A 23,702-nucleotide genomic window follows, 5' to 3' on the forward strand; every position below is an offset into this window, starting at 1 on the left:
GAGTATAGCTATGACTGCTAACAGTCTATTAAAGAAGCATCATTGTATTTGTAAAAATAAACACAGGGGTTTGCTTGCTGAGTTTTGTTTTGTTTCATATAGCTACTTCTTGAAGCACAAGGTAGATAGAAATGTTGCACCACAGAAACCACACAGTTTTCCCATATGGGGACCTTTGTGTGTGTGTGTGTGTGTGTGTGTGTGTGTGTGTGTGTGTGTGTGTGTGTGTGTTCGTGCGTGTACGTGTACGTGCGGTCGTGCGTGTGCATGTGTTTGAGGCCCACTACATCAGCACATCATCTTTAAACGCAAACATATAAAGGTACCTTTAGCTTTCTAAATAGCACCATGTGAGTTGTGTCATTCATGTCTCATGCCTTCAGTGGTGGGAGGAAAATGGTCACCCACACCAGCGAAGTAATTTCAAAGCTACACAACCAAGGTGAAACCCACTAGATGTCTAGCTTCATAAGCTCTTTGCTGTCTCTCTCTTTTTGTCTCTCTCTATCCCCCCTCTCTCACCTTTCTCTGTGACTGGAGCTGGAACCTGCTGAGGGTTGATTGAGAGACAGAGATAGAGAGCGAGAAGGGGGGTGTTTGTCTCTTCTATTCACTCCTGACACCTTACCTCCTCAATAACACACCATTTACACACATACTGATGAATATGAATGGCTTGGAAAGATTATGAGCACAGCCAACTGTTCAGGTCTAACAGAATGACAGTTCTAGAGTTAAAACATTTGCTTAGGCATACAGATGTAGGATCATAATTTGAGACAGTTTGCTACAGCAGGAAAATAATCCTGCAGCAACAGGAAATGTGAAATATTAAGTGAATTAAAATGAATGGCCATTTTTGTAGACGTTGATACATTTTTCATGAGGGCAAATCAAGTCTGAAATGTCAAAGTTGAAATTTAAAACTCAAATACTCAACAAGTTTGCATTTTTCCTGCAGGAAAATTCTCAGCAGTAAATGTTTGATCGAATGAAGATCCTACATCTGTATATGGATGGACCACATCAACTTATCAGTGAAGGAATGAATGAATGTATCAATGCAGATCTTTCTGATGTTATCATTGAGGTCTTCAGGAGCTGAAAAGCTCAGAGGATTGAAAGAGGAGAAGAAGGATAGATATCTATTTTGCCTTTCCTTTCCTGAAATGAAATCGGACAGGACGCACCACAGAAATGTTATAATATCAAACAATATCTATCATCCTCCCCTCATTGTCCTTCCTTCTACGATGAGTTGAGAAGCGTCATTCTGTATAGGCCAACCTCAGATGAACTACCGACCCTGTCCCAGCCTTCCCTCCCAGTTGGTGAGTGATGTCACATGCCACAATGAGTTCCATATCGAATGGCCACCAGGGCTAAAGACAACAGAGGTGAAAACAGAGACAGGCGACGCTTTCAACTCCCCGTACCATTATGCATGAAAAAGGCTCTAGAATTCACTAATACGTGACTGATTTACCATTGAAAGACTCCCAGGGCTTTAAATACCATGGTGACATTTACAGTCATACCGAAATGCTAAAAAATGAACCTCGTTCAGAGGCAAAGGACCAAAGGCAGGTAGAGACTGGATGATTAATTGTCATAACAAGCCCACAGGAAACTATAATGCACTGGGACAGAAATACAAACATCAAGGCCTAACTAGGCGTGCTGGCTGCTGGCTGCTGGCTACACAACAAACTCAACAAGACACCACTAGAAGGTCATGTGAGTTTAGTCTGGAACAGGTCCTAAGTGGTGTCTTCCTCAGGTGGCAGGAAGTTGAAGGAACTTCGAAGAAGTTGAAGGAACATACAGGAAGTTGAAGTTCTGGTGCCAGAGTCTTTAGGGTAAGATACATTGTAGTAGTAGACCAGTAGTGGACCTAATCTAACATGCAGGCCCATGCTGGCATCACCCACTCACTTTAAACTGACATCAATACTATCAAAGCTAATGTATCTCAAAGGCGAGGCCCATATTATGTATAGAATCTGTAACAACAAAAAAGCTTTACAAATAACACCTACATAAAAATCCCATACACCGCCATTCCATACTCTTAACAGGACTGGAGGGGGATGGGCAAGACTGAGTCCAGACCGGAACTGGGAGGTGGACAAGGGGTTCGAGACCGAGTCAACACCGAGACCAGAAAAATGCGATTCCAATTCAAGACCATGATTGTAATTTTCATTTAGTCAAATTCTGTTTTCATATTTTAGAACATTTGGATTTTTTTAGACATTCAGAATAGAGAAAAAAATGCATGCTGGAGGAAAATAGATCCACTCTACAAATTATTACTAACCCAAACACAGAATGGAACCATGGGCCTTCTATGCCTTCAGAGAAGGGATAAGGATTTATAAAATAATAATTATAATAATATATAGTAATACTGATGTTCTGATTGAATCACTTCAGTTTTTGTTGGAAAGGAAAGGGTTAACATGGAAGAGAAAAAAAGATCCAATCGGGATTTTTCTTTCTTGTCTCTCAGGAGATAAATCTAGCTAGCTAAGTCAGCCATTGGCTAAGCCAACAGCAGCTATATAAAAGCAGTGGACATTCAACTGTATTACAGCACCAGTTTGGAGTGACGGGAATCAACCAATCACATTTTTACTTAATAAGTGGGACCATATTTACAAGTACGTATGGAAAGTTCCTGTGCAATAGCGAGCAATAGTTTTCCACGGTCTAGCTAGCTAGATTTTGTCGTGGGCAAATTTACAGCGGCTGCAGCAGGTGTTGTCGAAGAGGATGTTGTTGCTAATTCGTTATCTTCTCCCTTTTCAAGAATAACTTTCAACAAGAAGATACGTTTTAAATGATCGTCATCTGTTGAGTGTGTTTTTTATTGCAGTGCACTTGGTGTTAGCCATCTCTTTGAAAATAACTTATGTTTGTGAAACATTGTGAAACATAACTTATGTTTGTGAAACATTGTTGCATTTAAAGTGGAGCTGACAGCATTTTAGAATAGGACACCAAAACATTCTGACAAGCAACCACTCAGATATGGTAATGTTCACGTTTTCTTAAATTCTTATAATGTTTGGGAATTACAGTTGAAGTCGGAAGTTTACATACACCTTAGCCAAATACATTTAAACTCAGTTTTTCATTAGTCCTGATATTTAATCCTAGTAAAAATTCCCTTTTTTTAGATCAGTTACGATCACCACTTTATTTTAAGAATGTGAAATGTCAGAATAACAGTAGAGAGAATGATTTATTTCAGCTTTTATTTCTTTCATTATATTCCCAGTGGGTCAGAAGTATACATACACTCAATTCGTATTTGGTAGCATTGCCTTTAAATTGTTTAACTTGGGTCAAATGTTTCAGGTAGCCTTCCACAAGCTTCCCACAATAAGTTGGGTGAATTTTGGCCCAGTCCTCCTGACAGAGCTGGTGTAACTGAGTCAGGTTTGTGGGCCTACTTGCTCGCACATGCTTTTTCAGTTCTGCCCACAAATTTTCTATAGGATTGAGGTCAAGGCTTCGTGATGGTCACTCCATTACCTCGACTTTGTTGTCCTTAAGCCATTTTGCCACAACTTTGGAAGTATGCTTGGTGTCATTGTCCATTTGGAAGACCCATTTGCGACCAAGCTTTAACTTCCTGACTGATGTATTGAGATGTTGCTTCAATATAGCCACATAATTTCCTACCTCATGATGCCATCTATTTTGTGAAGTGCACCACTCCCTCCTGCAGCAAAGCACCCCCACAACATGATGCTGCCACCCCTGTGCTTCATGGTTGGGATGGTGTTCTTCAGCTTGCAAGCCTCCCCTTTTTCCTCCAAACATAAAGATGGTCAATGTGACCAAACAGTTCTATTTTTGTTTTATTAGACCAGAGGACATTTCCCCAAAAAATACGATCTTTGTCCCCATGTGCAGTTGCAAACCGTAGTCTGGCTTTTTTTATGCGGTTTTGGAGCAGTGGCTTCTTCTTTGCTGAGTGGCCTTTCAGGTTATGTCGATATAGGATTCATTTTACTGTGGATATAGATACTTTTGTACCTGTTTCCTTCAGCATCTTCACAAGGTCCTTTGCTTTTGTTCTGGGATTGATTTACACTTTTTGCACCAAAGTAAGCTCGTCTCTAGAAGACAGAATGCGTCTCCTTCCTGAGTGGTATGACGTCTGTGTGGTCCCATGGTGTTTATACTTGAGTGCCATTGTTTGTACAGTACAGATAAACGTGGTACCTCCATGCGTTTGAAAATTGCTCCCAAGGATGAACCAGAATTTTGGAGGTCAAATTTTTTTTCTGAGGACTTGGCTGATTTCTTTTAATTTTCCCATGATGTCAAGCAAAGAGGCACTGAGTTTGAAGGTAGGCCTTGAAATACATCCACAGGTAAACCTCCAATTGACTCATATTATGTCAATGAGCCTATCAGAAGATTCTAAAGCCATGACATACTTTTGGGGAATTTTCCAAGCTGTTTAAAGGCACATTCAACTTAGTGTATGTAAACTTCTGACCCACTGGAATTGTGATACAGGGAATTATAAGTGAAATAGTCTGTCTGTAAACAATTGTTGGAAAAATGACTTGTGTCATGCACAAAGTAGATGTCCTAACCGACTTACCAAAACTATATTTTGTTAATAAGACATAAGTGGTGGTTGAAAAACAAGTTTTAATGACTCCAACCTAAGTGTATGTAAACTTCCTACGTCAACTGTATGTATACTAAGGCATTGGTGTAAATTCTATAGCATATAGTGGAAAAGCAGGCGTTGCGTTCGGACACTTCAGTAAATTAAACCGAATAAAAACATCTGTCTTGTCCAGGACCAGAGTCTACACAGACCAGTGCGCTATAGCCAATCAGAGCTATATTAGAACTTAATACAAACAAGACATTTGCCATAGGGGCCTGCCATCATTCAGTTTGAACTGGACTGTGTGTTTACAGGCAGTAAGGCCTGCCATCATTCAGTTTGAACTGGACTGTGTGTTTACAGGCAGTAAGGCCTGCCATCATTCAGTTTGAACTGGACTGTGTGTTTACAGGCAGTAAGGCCTGCCATCATTCAGTTTGAACTGGACTGTGTGTTTACAGGCAGTAAGGCCTGCCATCATTCAGTTTGAACTGGACTGTGTGTTTACAGGCAGTAAGGCCTGCCATCATTCAGTTTGAACTGGACTGTGTGTTTACAGGCAGTAAGAACTGCCATCATTCAGTTTGAACTGGACTGTGTGTTTACAGGCAGTAAGGCCTGCCATCATTCAGTTTGAACTGGACTGTGTGTTTACAGGCAGTAAGGCCTGCCATCATTCAGTTTGAACTGGACTGTGTGTTTACAGGCAGTAGGGCCTGCCATCATTCAGTTTGAACTGGACTGTGTGTTTACAGGCAGTTGCAACAGCGTGACTTTAGATCATTAGAATGAATTTGCCAAAAGCCGCAAAATCCACCTGAATGGATGTCTGCAAATATGTAAAACACCACAGGAGTCCTCGTTCATTTAGGACCTGTATGATCCTATTGATCAAACAACTTTGAAAAGGTAGGCTTTCTCTCCCTCAGTTTTGCACATCTACAACAACAACTACATCAACAACTAATGCTAGCCAGAGCAAGATGAGCTAAAAATCTAACAAAGGAATATTAGTTGAAACTTCACAAACTTTTTCAGCTAGTTGGCCGTCAAAATTACACTGATAAACAATATGGAATTGTAGCGTCCTTGTCCTTCTGTAGCTTCTCAACCGAGCACCCAAGCTAACTGACCAAAGTTGGCTAGCTTGCTAGCTAGCTACTTCCAGACACAAATGTGACCATTTTACTCGCTGTAGCAGAACTGGTTAGGCTGTTAACTTTTTTTGCCTATGTTTACTGACACCAGTCATATTCAGCAGGCGTTGCACATTCGTAAATTGATCAGTTGTTCTGCGCTCTGGCACACTCAGATGAGAGTGCTCTGAAATCGGAGTAGATAGCCAGAGTGAATATGTCAATGAAAGAGACATGCTAACTGTATAACAGTCATTCAAGTTGCTAGCTAACCAAATGACACCTGCTGATAATTATGCGTATTTTACTCCGCTGCTCTCGGCTGGTCTCGGGAAGAAATTACGACGCCTCAGCATCCGAGACCAAGTCAAGACTGAGTACAAATGAATCCGACACTGAGTCAAGAACGACCCACTAGGTATGTGGTCTCAAGACCGTTCTCAAATACTGCAACATTGTTACGGGCCCTCTAACCAATGTTCTGGCCCCCACTCCCCACTCCCCACTTCCACTTTGTGACCTAATGCAGTCAGTATACTTTGAATGGAATGTCCATTGGAGGCCTAACTCTATCTGCGATCTATCCTATTGGTCTCCATACCACCACCACTTTCAATGTGGTTTAACCTCTCTCTAAAACCCTCTCTTTTCGCTGCTGGGTGGGCGCTGTTAGCTACATTAACGTGGTAATCACAGAACATTATTGTAGCACCTTTGCCACTATCAGGGCGGGAGGTTTGCTGGGTAAAACAGTGTAAATCCTTAAGTGTCAAACAAACTGTGGATGAGTGTTTTCTTACTGCAGAAATCTCAGGGGCCCCAGAGTGTGAAATCTATAGTTGCACCTAATTGTGCATGTTCCTAGAATGAGATTATAGGAAGACCAGAGGCCTCACTGTTTGGTGTTTTGTGTGAGAGCATGTCATCTGGTCAGAGGCTGAACGTGCAGCCTCCTCACATAGTGTACTGTATATACACTCCCTCCTTCCCACCCTCCCTCCCTCTCTTTCCCCTCAAGACGGACAGCGTCAACCAAGAGGACAAACGTGTTTACCATGAGGAGCTCCAAAGGACTGAACTGACGTACTATGGCCACAGTCAAGAAAGGAGAAAAGAGTGGAGGGAAAAAGAGGAGAAGAAAAAAATCAGCGAGCGGCTTAGGGTGAAGGGGGTGGGAGGGAGGGAGAGCACAGGAAGCACATTTCTATGCATTTCCTCTCATAACAGGAAGAGTCTGGTGGCTTCCCCTTCACAATGGGCCTCGCTTCTGCTTCCCACCTCCTGGGGGGAGGAGGAGGAGGAGGAGGAGAGAGACAGGGACCGAGAGCGGCCATTTAACCAAGCAAATATACACACAATATGTTAAGACTCATGCAAACATCACACACATCATACAGATGCCGTATCTTAATAAGAGCCAGGTTCACGCAGCAGAAAAATAATCCATCAGCAGCAGGAAATGTGAACTGTTATGTGGATTATAATTAATGGCGATTTTTTTTGTAGGCGTTGATACATTTTACGTTAGGGCAAATCAAGTGTGAAATGTTAAATTGGAAATTAAAAACTTTAGAAGCCTTTTTAAAGCTTGAATACACTACAATACTGCTTTCACATAGGATTCACTGTAAACAATTCCTGCAACAGAATGATCAAATTAAGACATGGCATATTTACACACTCAACATAAGTGCATGCACACATGCATACAAGTCAACACTTAATACCAGTGCCCTTCACACACAAACACTTGTCCTATTGTCAGAAGGCTCCCCACACTAAAGGAATAAGGCCTCTCCTAAGTCCAAGACTTGGGCCTGAACTCTCCTCAGAGCCAAACAGGCTGCTGGAGATGAATGATGACAACAAGAGCTTTGTTTGAGCTCACATCTCTAATATATGCTTACTCCACTCCCCACCACCACCCAGCACCCACCCACTCCTAATAGACGTTCAGAGTACATCAATAACTAACTCCTGTACAAGAGATTATATTGAAATTAAAGTTAATCAATTCAAATCTATCAACTAGTAATGTCTGAGAAATAATCCTGCATTACAATATGAAAAATGCTTAATGCAGTGATTTCATTGGATTTTCTTTTCCCGGAGGTAGTGATTTCTGAGAAAAGCACTCCTGCCCGAGTATGGTCGTGCTCTGTATGTTCCTGTTTAGACTGTAAAACCACAAGTGGAAAGTGATATATCCAGTCCCTGCTGCAAAAATGTGTGTGTTAACTTTGCAAGAGCCGTGTCAGTGGCAAGATTGAACAAAATAACTTTTTATTTTCATTCATTTGTGAGGATGAAAAGGTCTTGTTGCACAGAGCTCCAGTTGAAAGATAAAGAAGGAAAAAGAGACACCAAAAAGTATATTTTTTACTGCCACTTTCATAGGAATCGAAAATGCACGAAAAGAGGACAAAGAGGAGAGTAGCAGTACAAGAGAAGAAGAAAAGAGTACAAAGAGGAGAGTAGCAGTACAAGATAAGAAGAAAAGAGGACAAAGAGGAGAGTAGCAGTACAAGATAAGAAGAAAAAAAGACAAAGAGGAGAGTAGCAGTACAAGATAAGAAGAAAAGAGGACAAAGAGGAGAGTAGCAGTACAAGATAAGAAGAAAAGAGGACAAAGAGGAGAGTAGCAGTACAAGATAAGAAGAAAAGAGTACAAAGAGGAGAGTAGCAGTACAAGATAAGAAGAAAAGAGTACAAAGAGGAGAGTAGCAATACAAGAGAAGAAGAAAAGAGTACAAAGAGGAGAGTAGCAGTACAAGATAAGAAGAAAAGAGTACAAGGAGGAGAGTAGCAATACAAGAGAAGAAGAAAAGAGGACAAAGAGGAGAGTAGCAGTACAAGATAAGACGAAAAGAGTACAAAGAGGAGAGTAGCAATACAAGATAAGAAGAAAAGAGGACACAGAGGAGAGTAGCAGTACAAGAGAAGAAGAAAAGAGGACACAGAGGAGAGTAGCAATACAAGAGAAGAAGAAAAAAGGACACAGAGGAGAGTAGCAGTACAAGAGAAGAAGAAAAGAGGACACAGAGGAGAGTAGCAATACAAGAGAAGAAGAAAAGAGGACAAAGAGGAGAGTAGCAGTACAAGAGAAGAAGAAAAGAGTACACAGAGGAGAGTAGCAATACAAGAGAAGAAGAAAAGAGGACAAAGAGGAGAGTAGCAGTACAAGAGAAGAAGAAAAGAGTACAAAGAGGAGAGTAGCAGTACAAGATAAGAAGAAAAGAGGACAAAGAGGAGAGTAGCAGTACAAGATAAGAAGAAAAGAGGACAAAGAGGAGAGTAGCAGTACAAGATAAGAAGAAAAGAGGACAAAGAGGAGAGTAGCAGTACAAGATAAGAAGAAAAGAAGACAAAGAGGAGAGTAGCAGTACAAGATAAGAAGAAAAGAGGACAAAGAGGAGAGTAGCAGTACAAGAGAAGAAGAAAAGAGGACACAGAGGAGAGTAGCAGTACAAGAGAAGAAGAAAAGAGGACACAGAGGAGAGTAGCAATACAAGAGAAGAAGAAAAGAGGACACAGAGGCGAGTAGCAGTACAAGAGAAGAAGAAAAGAGGACACAGAGGCGAGTAGCAGTACAAGAGAAGAAGAAAAGAGGACACAGAGGAGAGTAGCAGTACAAGAGAAGAAGAAAAGAGGACACAGAGGAGAGTAGCAGTACAAGAGAAGAAGAAAAGAGGCGGTTAAAGAAGATGAGAAGACAAAAGAGGGCATAAAGTGGAGGAAAGGTGAGGTGTTTTTGCAAGCGATCTCTAGGTGAGGTCTCTGAGGGTTGAGCAGACTGACACAGAGGAGCTTGGCTCACAGAGGTAACGATCAAGGACAAGAGAAAAGGTGGGAAACGGGGGAAGAGAGGAGAAGTGTAGGGGTGAAGAGATACCCTCAGGGCCTCATTATTTTCCTGCCGTTAATTTCCCTCACAAGCTTTCTCACCCCACCGCTGTTGATTGGAGACATGCCGGAATTGTTGTAAGTGAAAGAACCATGTTTCTTCATTCTGCGGTGGTGTGGATGGTTTCCTTGATAAGAAAGAAATAAGCTCACATGCTGAAGATAAACATATATTGTTGTGTTTTTGAGTCCTGACTGGGGAGACAAATGGGGAGGGCTACTTCCTGTGACTGATGACTTCATCCATGTTTAACCTCTGAGCCCTCCACAGGGGCTCTTCCCCTTTACAACCCACCACCCCCACTGTCTCACACACACACACACACACACACACACACACACACACACACACACACACACACACACACACACACACACACACACACACACACACACACAAACACACACACACACACACACACACACACACACACACACACACACACACACACACACACACACGGCTGAAAGCATTACCCTCAATTAGCCCCAATTAGCTGGACTCCATGATGGCCGACCCTGGATCTTAACGACAAGACGAGAGACAGAAGTGTTTACCTCAGTCTAATTAAATATATATGTGAGTTAAATAGAAATGTATGTGTGTGTCTAAGTATGTGTCTGAGTGTATAATATGTTTGGGCATGTATGCCTGCAATAGATATCTGTGTGTGTGTGTGTATGTCTCTGTAAGTGTGTGTGTGTTTGTGTGAGTGTGTGTGTCTGCTCTCTGTCTACGGCCTGTGCATTTATGGCACAGGGGGCCCTTTCATGTGCCCGGGGCTGGGAGAGGGTCTGAGTGGTGGGGGGCCGGGAGCCAGGACTCACACACTGCTGCCCTCTGTCCGGAGCTCTGGGCAGACAGTCAATGCCAGGGAGGCCTGACCATGGTGCCCCTGCTCTGGGGAAGTGTTTCAGGGTCTGGGGGTGGCAGGCCAAAGTGGCCGCACAGAGAGACGGAGGCCACATGCCCACGATGATGGCACTGCGGTGGGCAGCGGAGCCCGTGGGTGGCAGGGTGGCTGCAGAGAGCTTTAACAGAGGGCAGGGAGAACAGGGAAGTGGACATCAATAGGGATGAGGAGTTAAAGGCTTTTGTAATATCTACATAGGGCTGACATAGCAAACATATGAAGTATGACATAAGAGGTCAAACGGCGACAGCCACACCAGCCTGATTGCCAATCTACTAATTCAAGTGTAATTTGATCTATTCCTTCATGTGTATGGATTGATTGTATATCAGAGAACTGTAAGTAGATTTTAAGTTTTGAGTTTGGTTCAGGGCAGGATGGGAGCTTGTGAAGCATGCAAAGAATGTGGAGGCTAAAGGTAACCCCTCTGATGTTTATTTGGCTGTAGTATGAGGATGTTTCCTCAAAGGAGAAGTGAAAATATGCAAAGCTCAGGCTGCCATTTAGACAAAATAAAAACAAAAAATCTTCTTTGTTTCTGTGTGCCAAAGGTCTCCTTCTTCCTTGTGATGGTCTCCTTTGTGTACACCAGTGGAGGCTGCTGAGGGGAGGACGGCTCATAATAATGGCTGGAATAGAGCTAATGGAATGGAATCAAACACATGGAAACCATGTGTGGTATTTGATAATATAATGGTATTATAATGGTATTTGATACCATTCCTCCTAATCCGTTCCAGCCGTTACCACGAGCCCATTCTCCCCAATTAAGGTGCCACCAACCTCCTTCGTGCACCTCTTGCTTGGCTCAGACATGACGACTGATGTCATTTTACCTCCATTGCCATGTACAACAAAAAGCAAAAAGCAAAAACCTGTTAAAATCACTTGCTCCCTTTCCCTCTCCTCTCCTCTCCTCTCCTCTCCTCTCCTCTCCTCTCCTCTCCTCTCCTCTCCTCTCCTCTCCTCTCCTCTCCTCTCCCTCCCTCCCTCCCTCCTCTTGCGCCTTCCTTCCCTCTCTCACTCCTTCCCTCTCTCCCCCTCCTCCCCTCTCTCTCCCACCCTCCCTCCTTCCCTCTCTCTCTGTAAACGAACCCCGGATATCTGTGGTATTGATTCCCCTCAGGTGTCCTTCCTGTCTCCCTCTCTTCCCTCCCCATCTTCGGGAGCCGGAGTGCCTGGTGCGACCGGTGAGCCTGGTCTGCGGTGTGACGGGTAGGGAGGGAGAGGAAACTGAGAAAAAAGTGCACAGGAGGTGTGGGTGCTGGTGCAATGTGGTAGCCTTCCCCTTCTGAAACTCCCGGACCTCTCCCACACTCCCTCCCCTACTTTTGACTTCAATACCCTGACCCCAAAAACCTGTTGTCTGGGAACAACTGTAGAGCTCCCAGAGAGTCAAGTAGCACATAACGGACTTCATGACAGCTCCACTCCCCTCCTCCTCTTTCATTTATTTCTTCTGTCTACTTCTCACCAAGGAGTTTTCAGACCACCCAGCTGCAACAGTCACTTCAGTGGAGTCCAATCGATTTCTAGCACCTTTTTATGTCAAGTCACAACAGCAGGGTGAAGAGAGCCAGTGTTTATGTGTTTATGTTGAGATGTCATACTGTCAGAGGCTAGAAGGGACAGTGAGGTACTCTGCTAAATGTCAGCCAATATAGAATAAAGACATGACAAGTAGAAGGATCTAAGAGAGTCTGAACCACTCTAGTGTGATAGATGTAAGAACCATTGAATGTCATGACAGTATGCTGGGATAATGGTTCACAGATTGGTGGAGACTGAGGAGGAAGGGAGTGTGTGTGACCTGTGATTGGAGGGGGGCTTATTAGTAGGGTATGGATCCAATTGGCCTGACAGGGAGCTGACAGAGTGGCGGTGGTCACTGGTGCCACAGGAAGTAATGGATTGTGGGCCTGCAGGGCAGAGAGAGAGACAGGTCTGTCTCCATCCATTTCCTGGGCTGTGTGGCTGATGTTTTGTTGTAATTTATCATTGAAGACAGGGCCACAAATTAAGCAAGCTGGTTGAATGTGATATTTATGGTAAATCCTTTGCCTATACAAGGGATCATCAAATAAATGTGCCTCTTCTTTTGAAATATAAACATTGATTCAAATAATTGAAAAATAATTGTATAGGGTTTTTCTACTTACTTATGTTGGCTACGTGTTTTCAATACATTTGAGCATGAGCCTTGATTTAAAGGTACATTGAGAGGAAAGATACAGAAAGTGCAACCAGCCCTGAGACAGATGGAGCATGTCGGCCTCTCAGTGCTCTCTTAGCTCCACCCATCCCAGGGCGCTCTCTGCGGTGTGTGGTGCGTGCATGAAACCTCCATCTCTGTTTGGTTGTTTGTTTGTGTTTTCTCCCACCCTTCCCCTCCCTTCTCCACCCACCCTGCATAGTAATATTCCACTGCCATGAGCTAAAGTGGGTGGCATGGTGTGAGAGGGTGTGAGAGGGTGTGATAGGGTGCCACCACCTCCATGTAAACCTCCAGGGCACCTAGAACAATCACCCTCCTATCCCACCTACACCCTCCTGCCACCACCATGACACCGGCACATCCAGACTCCCTGAAGACTTCAGTCAGCACACCTACCATGGTCTCTCCCAGACCCACAGTAAGGTATTTCCACCCCCCTCCATCATCCATCCTTCCTTCTTCATGGGGCTTACCTGTCTGTTGCGTTCATCCATAATCCGCGTGATCTGAATCTTTTTCCTCCCCATTGTCCCCGTCTTCTTCTTCTCTCCTCTCCCTAAAGAACTTTATGCTTTCTTCTGCCTCTCCTCAAAACGCTTTCTCTTCTCTCTCTTCTCTCTCTTCTCTTGACTTGCTCCGATCAATTCAAAGATTCCAGCATCCGTACCTGCATTAGAGAAAGAAAAAGAGAGAGGGAGACAGAAGGATAGAGGATAAGCATTAAGTGACATGAAATATGGCACAAAGAAAACGAGAGGGTGGGAGGGTATGGGTGGGAGAAAAGTCACATCATCGTTGCCACAAGGGAGGGGGAAGAAATACAACTAATCTGTCAACATGTTGTGAAAGGAACGCTGTGTTTTTTACTGTCGATATCATGCAAATCAGGTTTGTTGCGTTACCGTGCCAACTATGAGCAGAGACAGCGCTGTCAGGATCTCGTCTCATTCACAGAGAGTTTGACAGTTTGGAAGTGCCGCTAACTTAAATGCTCTAATCACCCACAGTGTAACGTTATCTACAGACTAAGAAATACACTTTCTTTCTCCTGAAAAACAGCAGTTTGTTTACAGAACGACGGCAAGGTAAGACTAATCTAGTCTACCTCCTCCAACACAGTTCTAAAATGGCCGACATGGAGACTGGCTTGGATGCAGAAGTGAAACCTAGCCTTGCCTTGTTCAGAAACACTATAGATTTGACCTTTAAAATGACGGCAATAGAGCTGAAAATGACGGCAATTTGGTCTTGAACATTTATACTAGGACTTAAACCAGCTGGACACAATGTGTGTGTGTGTGTGTGTGTGTGTGTGTGTGTGTGTGTGTGTGTGTGTGTGTGTGTGTGTGTGTGTGTGTGTGTGTGTGTGTGTGTGTGTGTGTGTGTGTGTGTGTGTGTGCACATGCATGCACATGTGTGTGTGGGCTGAGCTGGACCGATAGTGTGTGTGAGTGAAATAGCTGACTTCCAAAGAGTGTGTGCATGCGTGTGTGAGCTTGAGTAAGCCAGATCTCTGGTACTTCTCTCCAGAGTGCTAAAGTAGGCCAACCCAATCTATCTCAGGGAGGAGCAGAAGAACTGTTGTGTTTTATTTTGACAGTAGAGGTGATAACGTTCCTCGTTATGCAAATGAGCATCCCATTATTTAAGCTCAGTGCAATGCAGGGGAGCTGTCAGCGCCGTCGCATTAAAAACCATCTAGCCTGCTTTTTTCTCCCCTTCCCATTCTCTCTTTTCTCTCCTTTCTGAACCAGATTTCCGGCACCTGGCAGCGCGAGCCGCAGACATTGATGTGGAAGATGACACTGCTTCACCAAAAGACATGTCAATCTCTCTCTCTCACACACACACACACACACACACACACACACACACACACACACACACACACACACACACACACACACACACACACACACACACACACACACACACACACACACACACACACACACACACACACACACACACATCTTTCCTTTCTTGTTTAATCTTCCTCTAACCTGAATCTATGTGTTTATTGAGTGACATGATGCAGGAGAAAGCACCCCAACCCCCATGGTGAACAACTACACACTGCTGTACATTCGACCCCTACGCTTCTTGAGCGGAAGGCATTGGTAATAGACGTGGCTGGTAGACACAGGTCTTGTCAGTTATACACCCATGTGAACTTGCTTTAGGAATACAAGTGAGAATTATTCTCAGTATTGGAGAGCACAGGTTCAAAACACCTGTACTCCTGCATGCCACTAGTTGGCTCTCTTATATCTTCAGTCTCTCCTGGGAGATGGAGCCAAGTGGAATCAAGCCTATTAGGTGTAGCTTGACGTCTCCGAATTGTCTCCAGGTTGACAGTAGCTCAGGTTTCATATATTGAGTCCGAGAACGGCGTGGCTATTTGACATTTTGTTTATAATCAAGCTTGTACAAGTCCAATGTGGTTACCTATCTAATTTAGGCTTTCCTCACTACTGGCTCACATCCTTCACAGATGATGCCACTCAAATGATGTTGACTATACTTGTTCATCGTGAGTCTCTCTCTCTCTCTCTCTCTCTCTCTCTCTCTCTCTCTTTCTCTTTCTCTCTCTCTCTCTCTCTCTCTCTCTCTTTTTTCTCTCTCTCTCTCTCTCTATATATACAGGTACATATATATGTACATATAAACTCAGCAAAGAAAAACAACCCTTTTTCAGGACCCTGTCTTTCAAAGATAATTCGTAAAAATCCAAATAACTTCACAGATCTTCATTGTAAAGGGTTTAAACACTGTTTCCCATGCTTGTTAAATGAACCATAAAGAATTAATGAACATGCACCTGTGGAACGGTCATTAAGACACTATCAGCTTACAGAACTTAGGCATGACATTAATAGCTTACAAAACTTAGGACACTGCAGAGGCCTTTCTACTGACTTTGAAAAACACCAAAATAAAGATGCCCGGGATCCCTGCTCATCTGCGTGAACGTGCCTTTGGCATGCTGCAAGGAGGCTTGAGGACTACAGATGTGGCCAGGGAAATAAATTGCAATGTCCGTACTGTGAGATGCCTAAGACAACACCTGCACAGGATCGGTACATCTGAACATCACACCTGACAGGTACAGGATGCCCGAGTTACACCAGGAACGCACAATCCCTCCATCAGTGCTCAGACTGTCTGCAATAGGCTAAGAGAGGCTGGACTGAGGGCTTGCAGGCCTGTTGTAAGGCAGGTCCTCACCATACAGCACCGGCAACAACGTCACCTATGGGCACAAACCCACCGTCGCTGGACCAGACAGGACTTGCAAAAAGTGCTCTTCACTGACGAGTTGCGGTTTTGTCTCCCCTGTACTTACACCGAGGCCTGTACTCTGGCACTTGATCTTTTTTGGAGGTGGAAGGTCCGTCATGGTCTGGGGCAGTGTGTCACAGCATCATCGGACTGAGCTTCTTGTCATTGCAGGCAATCTCAACACTGTGCATTACAGGGAAGACAACCTCCTCCCTCATGTGGTACCCTTCCTGCAAGCTCATCCTGACATGACCCTCCAGCATGACAATACCACCAGCCATACTGCTCGTTCTGTGCATGATTTCCTGCAAGACTGGAATATCAGTGTTCTGCCATGGCCAGCGAAGAGCCCGGATCTCAATCCCATTGGGACCTGTTGGATCGGAGGGTGAGGACTAGGGCCATTCCCCCCAGAAATGTCTAGGAACTTGCAGGTGTCTTGCTGGAAGAGTGGGGTAACATCTCACAGCAATAACTGGCAAATCTGGTGTAGTCCATGAGGAGGAGATGCACTGCCACACCAGATACTAACTGTTACTTTTGATTTTGTCCCCCCTTTTGTTCAGGGACACATTATTCCATTTCTGTTAGTCACATGTCTGTGGAACTTGTTCAGTTTATGTCTCAGTTGTTGAATCTTGTTATGTTCATAAAAATATTTACACATGTTATGTTTGTTGAAAATAAACGCAGTTGACAGTGAGAGGACATTTACATTTTTGCTGTTTATAAATATATATAATCTCCTGATTACAATGCGCATTGACCATTAGCATGTCAACAGCTCTTCTTCACCTTTGTGACAAAACCATACTCATGTGATGATTGTTTGCAGTTCCACTGCGAACGACACTGGAAACACGACCACTGACTGTATAATCAACCATAGGGAACAACAGTACTAACGAGACTAACATCTAAAATGACACATTGGTTTAGTATTTAATGATACTCTTGTTAATTTTCTATGGTTACACAGCATAAGTCATTAAAAACAGTAACGTGCTGTCAGAAAGATGAAAGAGTGTCTTCAGACAGACTAACAGTCCAGCCTATCAGTGGTGCTCAACAGTCCACAGACACAGGCCAGCATACCTTAATCAGACCCTGACAATGGAGGAGCACCACGCAGCTCTACTCCGTCTCCTGAAAGCTAACGCAATGCCTCTCTCCATTGGTGGCTTCAGCGCAGTTACTCCTCCCCCTGAGCCTCTCAATGTTAACATCCTCTGGAGCAACACCTTAGTCCTTATGTAACACTAAGATTAAGCCCATGTCCTGAACATTTAATCCCAGCTTTGGCACCGGCAACCACTGCTGCCTGAGAAGAGGTGCTGCTTAGCCCGGCGCCGGTGATCCCCCTCCCTCCCCTCCCCTCCCCTCCCCTTCCCCTTCCACACCACTCCCTCCTTCTGCCTCCTCCCTCAAACACGAGAGCCTCCACCCAGCTCGTCAACTCTCCCTCCTCCGCCTACCCCATGCACCCACTCCCACCCCATTTCCCACGCTCCTGCCTTCCCCAGGTCTGGTCAGTGAGGGTTGGCTGGTGACAGTAAGCACCCCCAAAAGATTACCACAGAACAGCACAATCCAATTTACCCCTTTGACGGTGTCCCACCAGGAGACATGCCGCGGCCCGCCTGATGGGGAGAATGAAAGAGAGAGAGGGAGGGAGGGAGGAGAGAGGGGGAGAGACAGGGAGCGAGAGAGAGAGACAGAGAGAGACATAGAGAGACAGAGAGCGCAATCCAATATAATGAGACAGAACTTTGTCTACAGTGCATTCAGAAAGTATTCAGACCCCTTCCCTTTTTTCACATTTTGTTACGTTAGAGCCTTATTCTTAAATGATTAAATAAAAAATGTTGATTGTCAATCTAGACACAATACCCCATAATGTACATAATAATTCAGATTATTTGCTATGAGACTTGAAATTGAGCTCTGGTGTATCCTGTTTCCATTCATCATCCTTGACATGTTTCTTCGACTTGATTGGAGTCCACCTCTGATAAATTCAATTGATTGGACATGATTTGGAAAGGCACACACCTGTCTATATAAGGTCCCACAGTTGACAGTACATGTCAGACAAAAATCAGGCCATGAGGTCAAAGAAATTGTCTGTAGAGCTCTGAGACAGGATTGTATCGAGGCACAGATCTGGAGAACGGTAAAAAAACATTTCTGCATCATTGAATGTCCCCAAGAACACAGTGGCCTCCATCATTCTTAAATGGAAGAAGTTTGAAACCACCAAGACTCTTCCTAGGGCTGGCCACCAGGCCAAACTGAGTAATCGGCGGAGAAGGGCCTTGGTCAGGGAGGGGACCAAGAACCCAATGGTTGTCAAGGAGCTCCAGAGTTCCTCTGTGGAGATGGCAGAACCTTCCAGAAGGACAACCATCTCTGCAGCACTCCAACGATCAGGCCTTTATGGTGGAGTGGCCAGACGGAAGCCACTCCTCAGTAAAAGGCACATGACAGTCTGCTTGGAGGCACCTTAAGGACTCTAAGACCATGAGAAACAATATTCTATGGTCTGTTGAAACCAGGATTGAACTCTTTGGCCTGAATGCCAAGTGTCACGTCTGGAGGAAACCTGTCACCATCCCTATGATGAAGCATGGTTATGGCAGCATCATGCTGTGGGGATGGTTTTCAGACTGGGAGCCTAATCAGGATTGGGGAAAAGATGAATGGAGTAAAGTGCAGAGAGATCCTTGATGAAAACCTGCTACAAAGCACTCAGGACCTCAGACTGGTGCAAAGGCAACGACCCTAAGCACATAGCCTAGACACATAGCCTGCGATTTTTCAGCCACTCCTGAACCTGAGAGAGAGAGAAGACTAACAATCTTTCTATGCCACACTAAGCCAATTCACTAATCCATAACCAACAAGTATGGGGAGAGGGCAGAGCAGAGGAAATGTCGGGTTTGGGAAGGAGAGAGAACGATTTTGTTTCTCTCTCTCTCCATTACAAAGTGAAACGGCTGGGGGAAGGCCAGTGGGGGAAGGCCAGTGGGGGTCACTGCTAAGGTCATAGTGCATGTTAGGAAAGACATGATGGGCTGAGGGAGCGAGAGAGAAGGATTGAGAATGGTGGTCATACCTATAGAGAATAGTCTGCCTCAAAGTAGCAGAACCTAGAGAGAGCTGACAGAGGGAGAAAGAGAGGGGAGAGACAGAACAAGAGGTGGAAAGAGAGGGGAGAGAGAACAAGAGGTGGAAAGAGAGGGGAGAGACAGAACAAGAGGTAGAAAGAGAGGGGAGAGACAGAACAAGAGGTGGAAAGAGAGGGGAGAGACAGAACAAGAGGTGGAAAGAGAGGGGAGAGAGAACAAGAGGTAGAAAGAGAGGGGAGAGAGAACAAGAGGTGGAAAGAGAGGGGAGAGACAGAACAAGAGGTAGAAAGAGAGGGGAGAGAGAACAAGAGGTGGAAAGAGAGGGGAGAGACAGAACAAGAGGTAGAAAGAGAGGGGAGAGACAGAACAAGAGGTAGAAAGAGAGGGGAGAGACAGAACAAGAGGTGGAAAGAGAGGGGAGAGACAGAACAAGAGGTGGAAAGAGAGGGGAGAGACAGAACAAGAGGTGGAAAGAGAGGGGAGAGAGAACAAGAGGTAGAAATAGAGGGGAGAGAGAACAAGAGGTGGAAAAGAGAGGGAGAGACAGAACAAGAGGTGGAAAGAGAGGGAGAGAGAACAAGAGGTGGAAAGAGAGGGGAGAGACAGAACAAGAGGTAGAAAGAGGGGAGAGACAGAACAAGAGGTAGAAAGAGAGGGGAGAGACAGAACAAGAGGTGGAAAGAGAGGGAGAGACAGAAAAAGAGGTGGAAAAGAGGGGAAAGAGAACAAGAGGTAGAAAGAGAGGGAGAGAGAACAAGAGGTGGTAAGAGAGGGGAGAGACAGAACAAGAGGTAGAAAGAGAGGGAGAGACAGAACAAGAGGTGGAAAGAGAGGGGAGAGAGAACAAGAGGTGGAAAGAGAGGGGAGAGAGAACAAGAGGTGGAAAGAGAGGGGAGAGAGAACAAGAGGTGGTAAGAGAGGGGAGAGACAGAACAAGAGGTAGAAAGAGAGGGGAGAGACAGAACAAGAGGTGGAAAGAGAGGGGAGAGAGAACAAGAGGTGGAAAGAGAGGGGAGAGAGAACAAGAGGTGGAAAGAGAGGGGAGAGACAGAACAAGAGGTGGAAAGAGAGCGGAGAGACAGAACAAGAGGTAGAAAGAGAGGGGAGAGAGAACAAGAGGTGGTAAGAGAGCGGAGAGACAGAACAAGAGGTAGAAAGAGAGGGGAGAGAGAACAAAAGGTGGAAAGAGAGGGGAGAGACAGAACAAGAGGTGGAAAGAGAGGGGAGAGAGAACAAGAGGTGGAAAGAGATGAGAGAGAGAACAAGAGGTGGAAAGAGAGGGGAGAGAGAACAAGAGGTAGAAAGAGAGGGGAGAGACAGAACAAGAGGTGGAAAGAGAGGGGAGAGACAGAACAAGAGGTGGAAAGAGAGGGGAGAGACAGAACAAGAGGTGGAAAGAGAGGGGAGAGAGAACAAGAGGTAGAAATAGAGGGGAGAGAGAACAAGAGGTGGAAAGAGAGGGGAGAGACAGAACAAGAGGTGGAAAGAGAGGGGAGAGAGAACAAGAGGTGGAAAGGGAGGGGAGAGACAGAACAAGAGGTAGAAAGAGAGGGGAGAGACAGAACAAGAGGTAGAAAGAGAGGGGAGAGACAGAACAAGAGGTGGAAAGAGAGGGGAGAGACAGAACAAGAGGTGGAAAGAGAGGGGAAAGAGAACAAGAGGTAGAAAGAGAGGGGAGAGAGAACAAGAGGTGGAAAGAGAGGGGAGAGAGAACAAGAGGTGGAAAGAGAGGGGAGAGAGAACAAGAGGTGGAAAGAGAGGGGAGAGAGAACAAGAGGTGGTAAGAGAGGGGAGAGACAGAACAAGAGGTAGAAAGAGAGGGGAGAGACAGAACAAGAGGTGGAAAGAGAGGGGAGAGAGAACAAGAGGTGGAAAGAGAGGGGAGAGAGAACAAGAGGTGGAAAGAGAGGGAAGAGACAGAACAAGAGGTGGAAAGAGAGCGGAGAGACAGAACAAGAGGTAGAAAGAGAGGGGAGAGAGAACAAGAGGTGGTAAGAGAGCGGAGAGACAGAACAAGAGGTAGAAAGAGAGGGGAGAGAGAACAAAAGGTGGAAAGAGAGGGGAGAGACAGAACAAGAGGTGGAAAGAGAGGGGAGAGAGAACAAGAGGTGGAAAGAGATGAGAGAGAGAACAAGAGGTGGAAAGAGAGGGGAGAGAGAACAAGAGGTAGAAAGAGAGGGGAGAGACAGAACAAGAGGTAGAAAGAGAGGGGAGAGACAGAACAAGAGGTAGAAAGAGATGGGAGAGACAGAACAAGAGGTGGAAAGAGAGGGGAGAGAGAACAAGAGGTGGAAAGAGAGGGGAGAGAGAACAAGAGGTAGAAAGAGAGGGGAGAGACAGAACAAGAGGTAGAAAGAGAGGGGAGAGACAGAACAAGAGGTAGAAAGAGTTGGGAGAGACAGAACAAGAGGTGGAAAGAGAGGGGAGAGAGAACAAGAGGTGAAAAGAGAGGGAGAGAGAACAAGAGGTAGAAAAGAGGGGAGAGACAGAACAAGAGGTAGAAAGAGAGGGGAGAGACAGAACAAGAGGGGGAAAGAGAGGGGAGAGACAGAACAAGAGGTGGAAAGAGAGGGGAGAGAACAAGAGGTGGAAAGAGAGGGAGAGACAGAACAAGAGGTAGAAAGAGAGGGGAGAGACAGAACAAGAGGTGGAAAGAGAGGGGAGAGAGAACAAGAGGTGGAAAGAGAGGGGAGAGACAGAACAAGAGGTGGAAAGAGAGGGGAGAGACAGAACAAGAGGTAGAAAGAGAGGGGAGAGACAGAACAAGAGTTGGAAAGAGAGGGGAGAGACAGAACAAGAGGTGGAAAGAGAGGGGAGAGACAGAACAAGAGGTGGAAAGAGAGGGGAGAGAGAACAAGAGGTAGAAATAGAGGGGAGAGAGAACAAGAGGTGGAAAGAGAGGGGAGAGAGAACAAGAGGTGGAAAGAGAGTGGAGAGACAGAACAAGAGGTAGAAAGAGAGGGGAGAGACAGAACAAGAGGTAGAAAGAGAGGGGAGAGACAGAACAAGAGGTGGAAAGAGAGGGGAGAGACAGAACAAGAGGTGGAAAGAGAGGGGAAAGAGAACAAGAGGTAGAAAGAGAGGGGAGAGAGAACAAGAGGTGGTAAGAGAGGGGAGAGACAGAACAAGAGGTAGAAAGAGAGGGGAGAGACAGAACAAGAGGTGGAAAGAGAGGGGAGAGAGAACAAGAGGTGGAAAGAGAGGGGAGAGAGAACAAGAGGTGGAAAGAGAGGAGAGAGAACACGAGGTGGTAATAGAGGGGAGAGACAGAACAAGAGGTAGAAAGAGAGGGGAGAGACAGAACAAGAGGTGGAAAGAGAGGGGAGAGAGAACAAAAGGTGGAAAGAGAGGGGAGAGACAGAACAAGAGGTGGAAAGAGAGGGGAGAGAGAACAAGAGGTGGAAAGAGATGAGAGAGAGAACAAGAGGTGGAAAGAGAGGGGAGAGAGAACAAGAGGTAGAAAGAGAGGGGAGAGACAGAACAAGAGGTGGAAAGAGAGGGGAGAGACAGAACAAGAGGTGGAAAGAGAGGGGAGAGACAGAACAAGAGGTGGAAAGAGAGGGGAGAGAGAACAAGAGGTAGAAATAAAGGGGAGAGAGAACAAGAGGTGGAAAGAGAGGGGAGAGACAGAACAAGAGGTGGAAAGAGAGGGGAGAGAGAACAAGAGGTGGAAAGAGAGGGGAGAGACAGAACAAGAGTAAGAAAGAGAGGGGAGAGACAGAACAAGAGGTAGAAAGGGAGGGGAGAGACAGAACAAGAGGTGGAAAGAGAGGGGAGAGACAGAACAAGAGGTGGAAAGAGAGGGGAAAGAGAACAAGAGGTAGAAAGAGAGGGGAGAGAGAACAAGAGGTGGTAAGAGAGGGAGAGACAGAACAAGAGGTAGAAAGAGAGGGAGAGACAGAACAAGAGGTGGAAAGAGAGGGAGAGAGAACAAGAGGTGGAAAGAGAGGGGAGAGAGAACAAGAGGTGGAAAGAGAGGGGAGAGAGAGAACAAGAGGTGGTAAGAGAGGGAGAGACAGAACAAGAGGTAGAAAGAGAGGGAGAGAGACAGAACAAGAGGTGGAAAGAGAGGGAGAGAGAACAAGAGGTGGAAAGAGAGGGGAGAGAGAACAAGAGGTGGAAAGAGAGGGAAGAGACAGAACAAGAGGTGGAAAGAGAGCGGAGAGACAGAACAAGAGGTAGAAAGAGAGGGGAGAGAACAAGAGGTGGTAAGAGAGCGGAGAGACAGAACAAGAGGTAGAAAGAGAGGGGAGAGAGAACAAAAGGTGGAAAGAGAGGGAGAGACAGAACAAGAGGTGGAAAGAGAGGGAGAGAGAACAAGAGGTGGAAAGAGATGAGAGAGAGAACAAGAGGTGGAAAGAGAGGGGAGAGAGAACAAGAGGTAGAAAGAGAGGGGAGAGACAGAACAAGAGGTAGAAAGAGAGGGGAGAGACAGAACAAGAGGTAGAAAGAGATGGGAGAGACAGAACAAGAGGTGGAAAGAGA

At 45.3% G+C, this 23,702-nt stretch overlaps 1 protein-coding gene and 1 long non-coding RNA gene across 7 annotated transcripts in view; one reads left to right on the forward strand and one right to left on the reverse strand.

The window, feature by feature from the left end:
• Window positions 1-23,702, reverse strand: part of LOC115111166 (myocyte-specific enhancer factor 2C-like) — a 132,184-nt gene that overhangs the window by 47,532 nt on the left and 60,950 nt on the right. For all 6 annotated transcript variants that reach the window (XM_065011429.1, XM_065011427.1, XM_065011428.1 and 3 more), the window contains one exon: window positions 13,281-13,474. In XM_065011429.1, the coding sequence (XP_064867501.1) occupies window positions 13,281-13,334 (54 nt within the window). In that variant the 5' untranslated portion in view covers window positions 13,335-13,474. The remainder of the gene's footprint in view (window positions 1-13,280; window positions 13,475-23,702) is intronic.
• LOC135565272 (uncharacterized) lies at window positions 13,597-16,794 on the forward strand. The gene is made up of 2 exons (XR_010461466.1): window positions 13,597-13,892; window positions 14,562-16,794. It is a non-coding gene; the product is annotated as an uncharacterized LOC135565272 (long non-coding RNA).

Source organism: Oncorhynchus nerka, linkage group LG27 (genome assembly GCF_034236695.1).
Source record: "Oncorhynchus nerka isolate Pitt River linkage group LG27, Oner_Uvic_2.0, whole genome shotgun sequence".
Classification (NCBI taxonomy): domain Eukaryota; kingdom Metazoa; phylum Chordata; class Actinopteri; order Salmoniformes; family Salmonidae; genus Oncorhynchus; species Oncorhynchus nerka.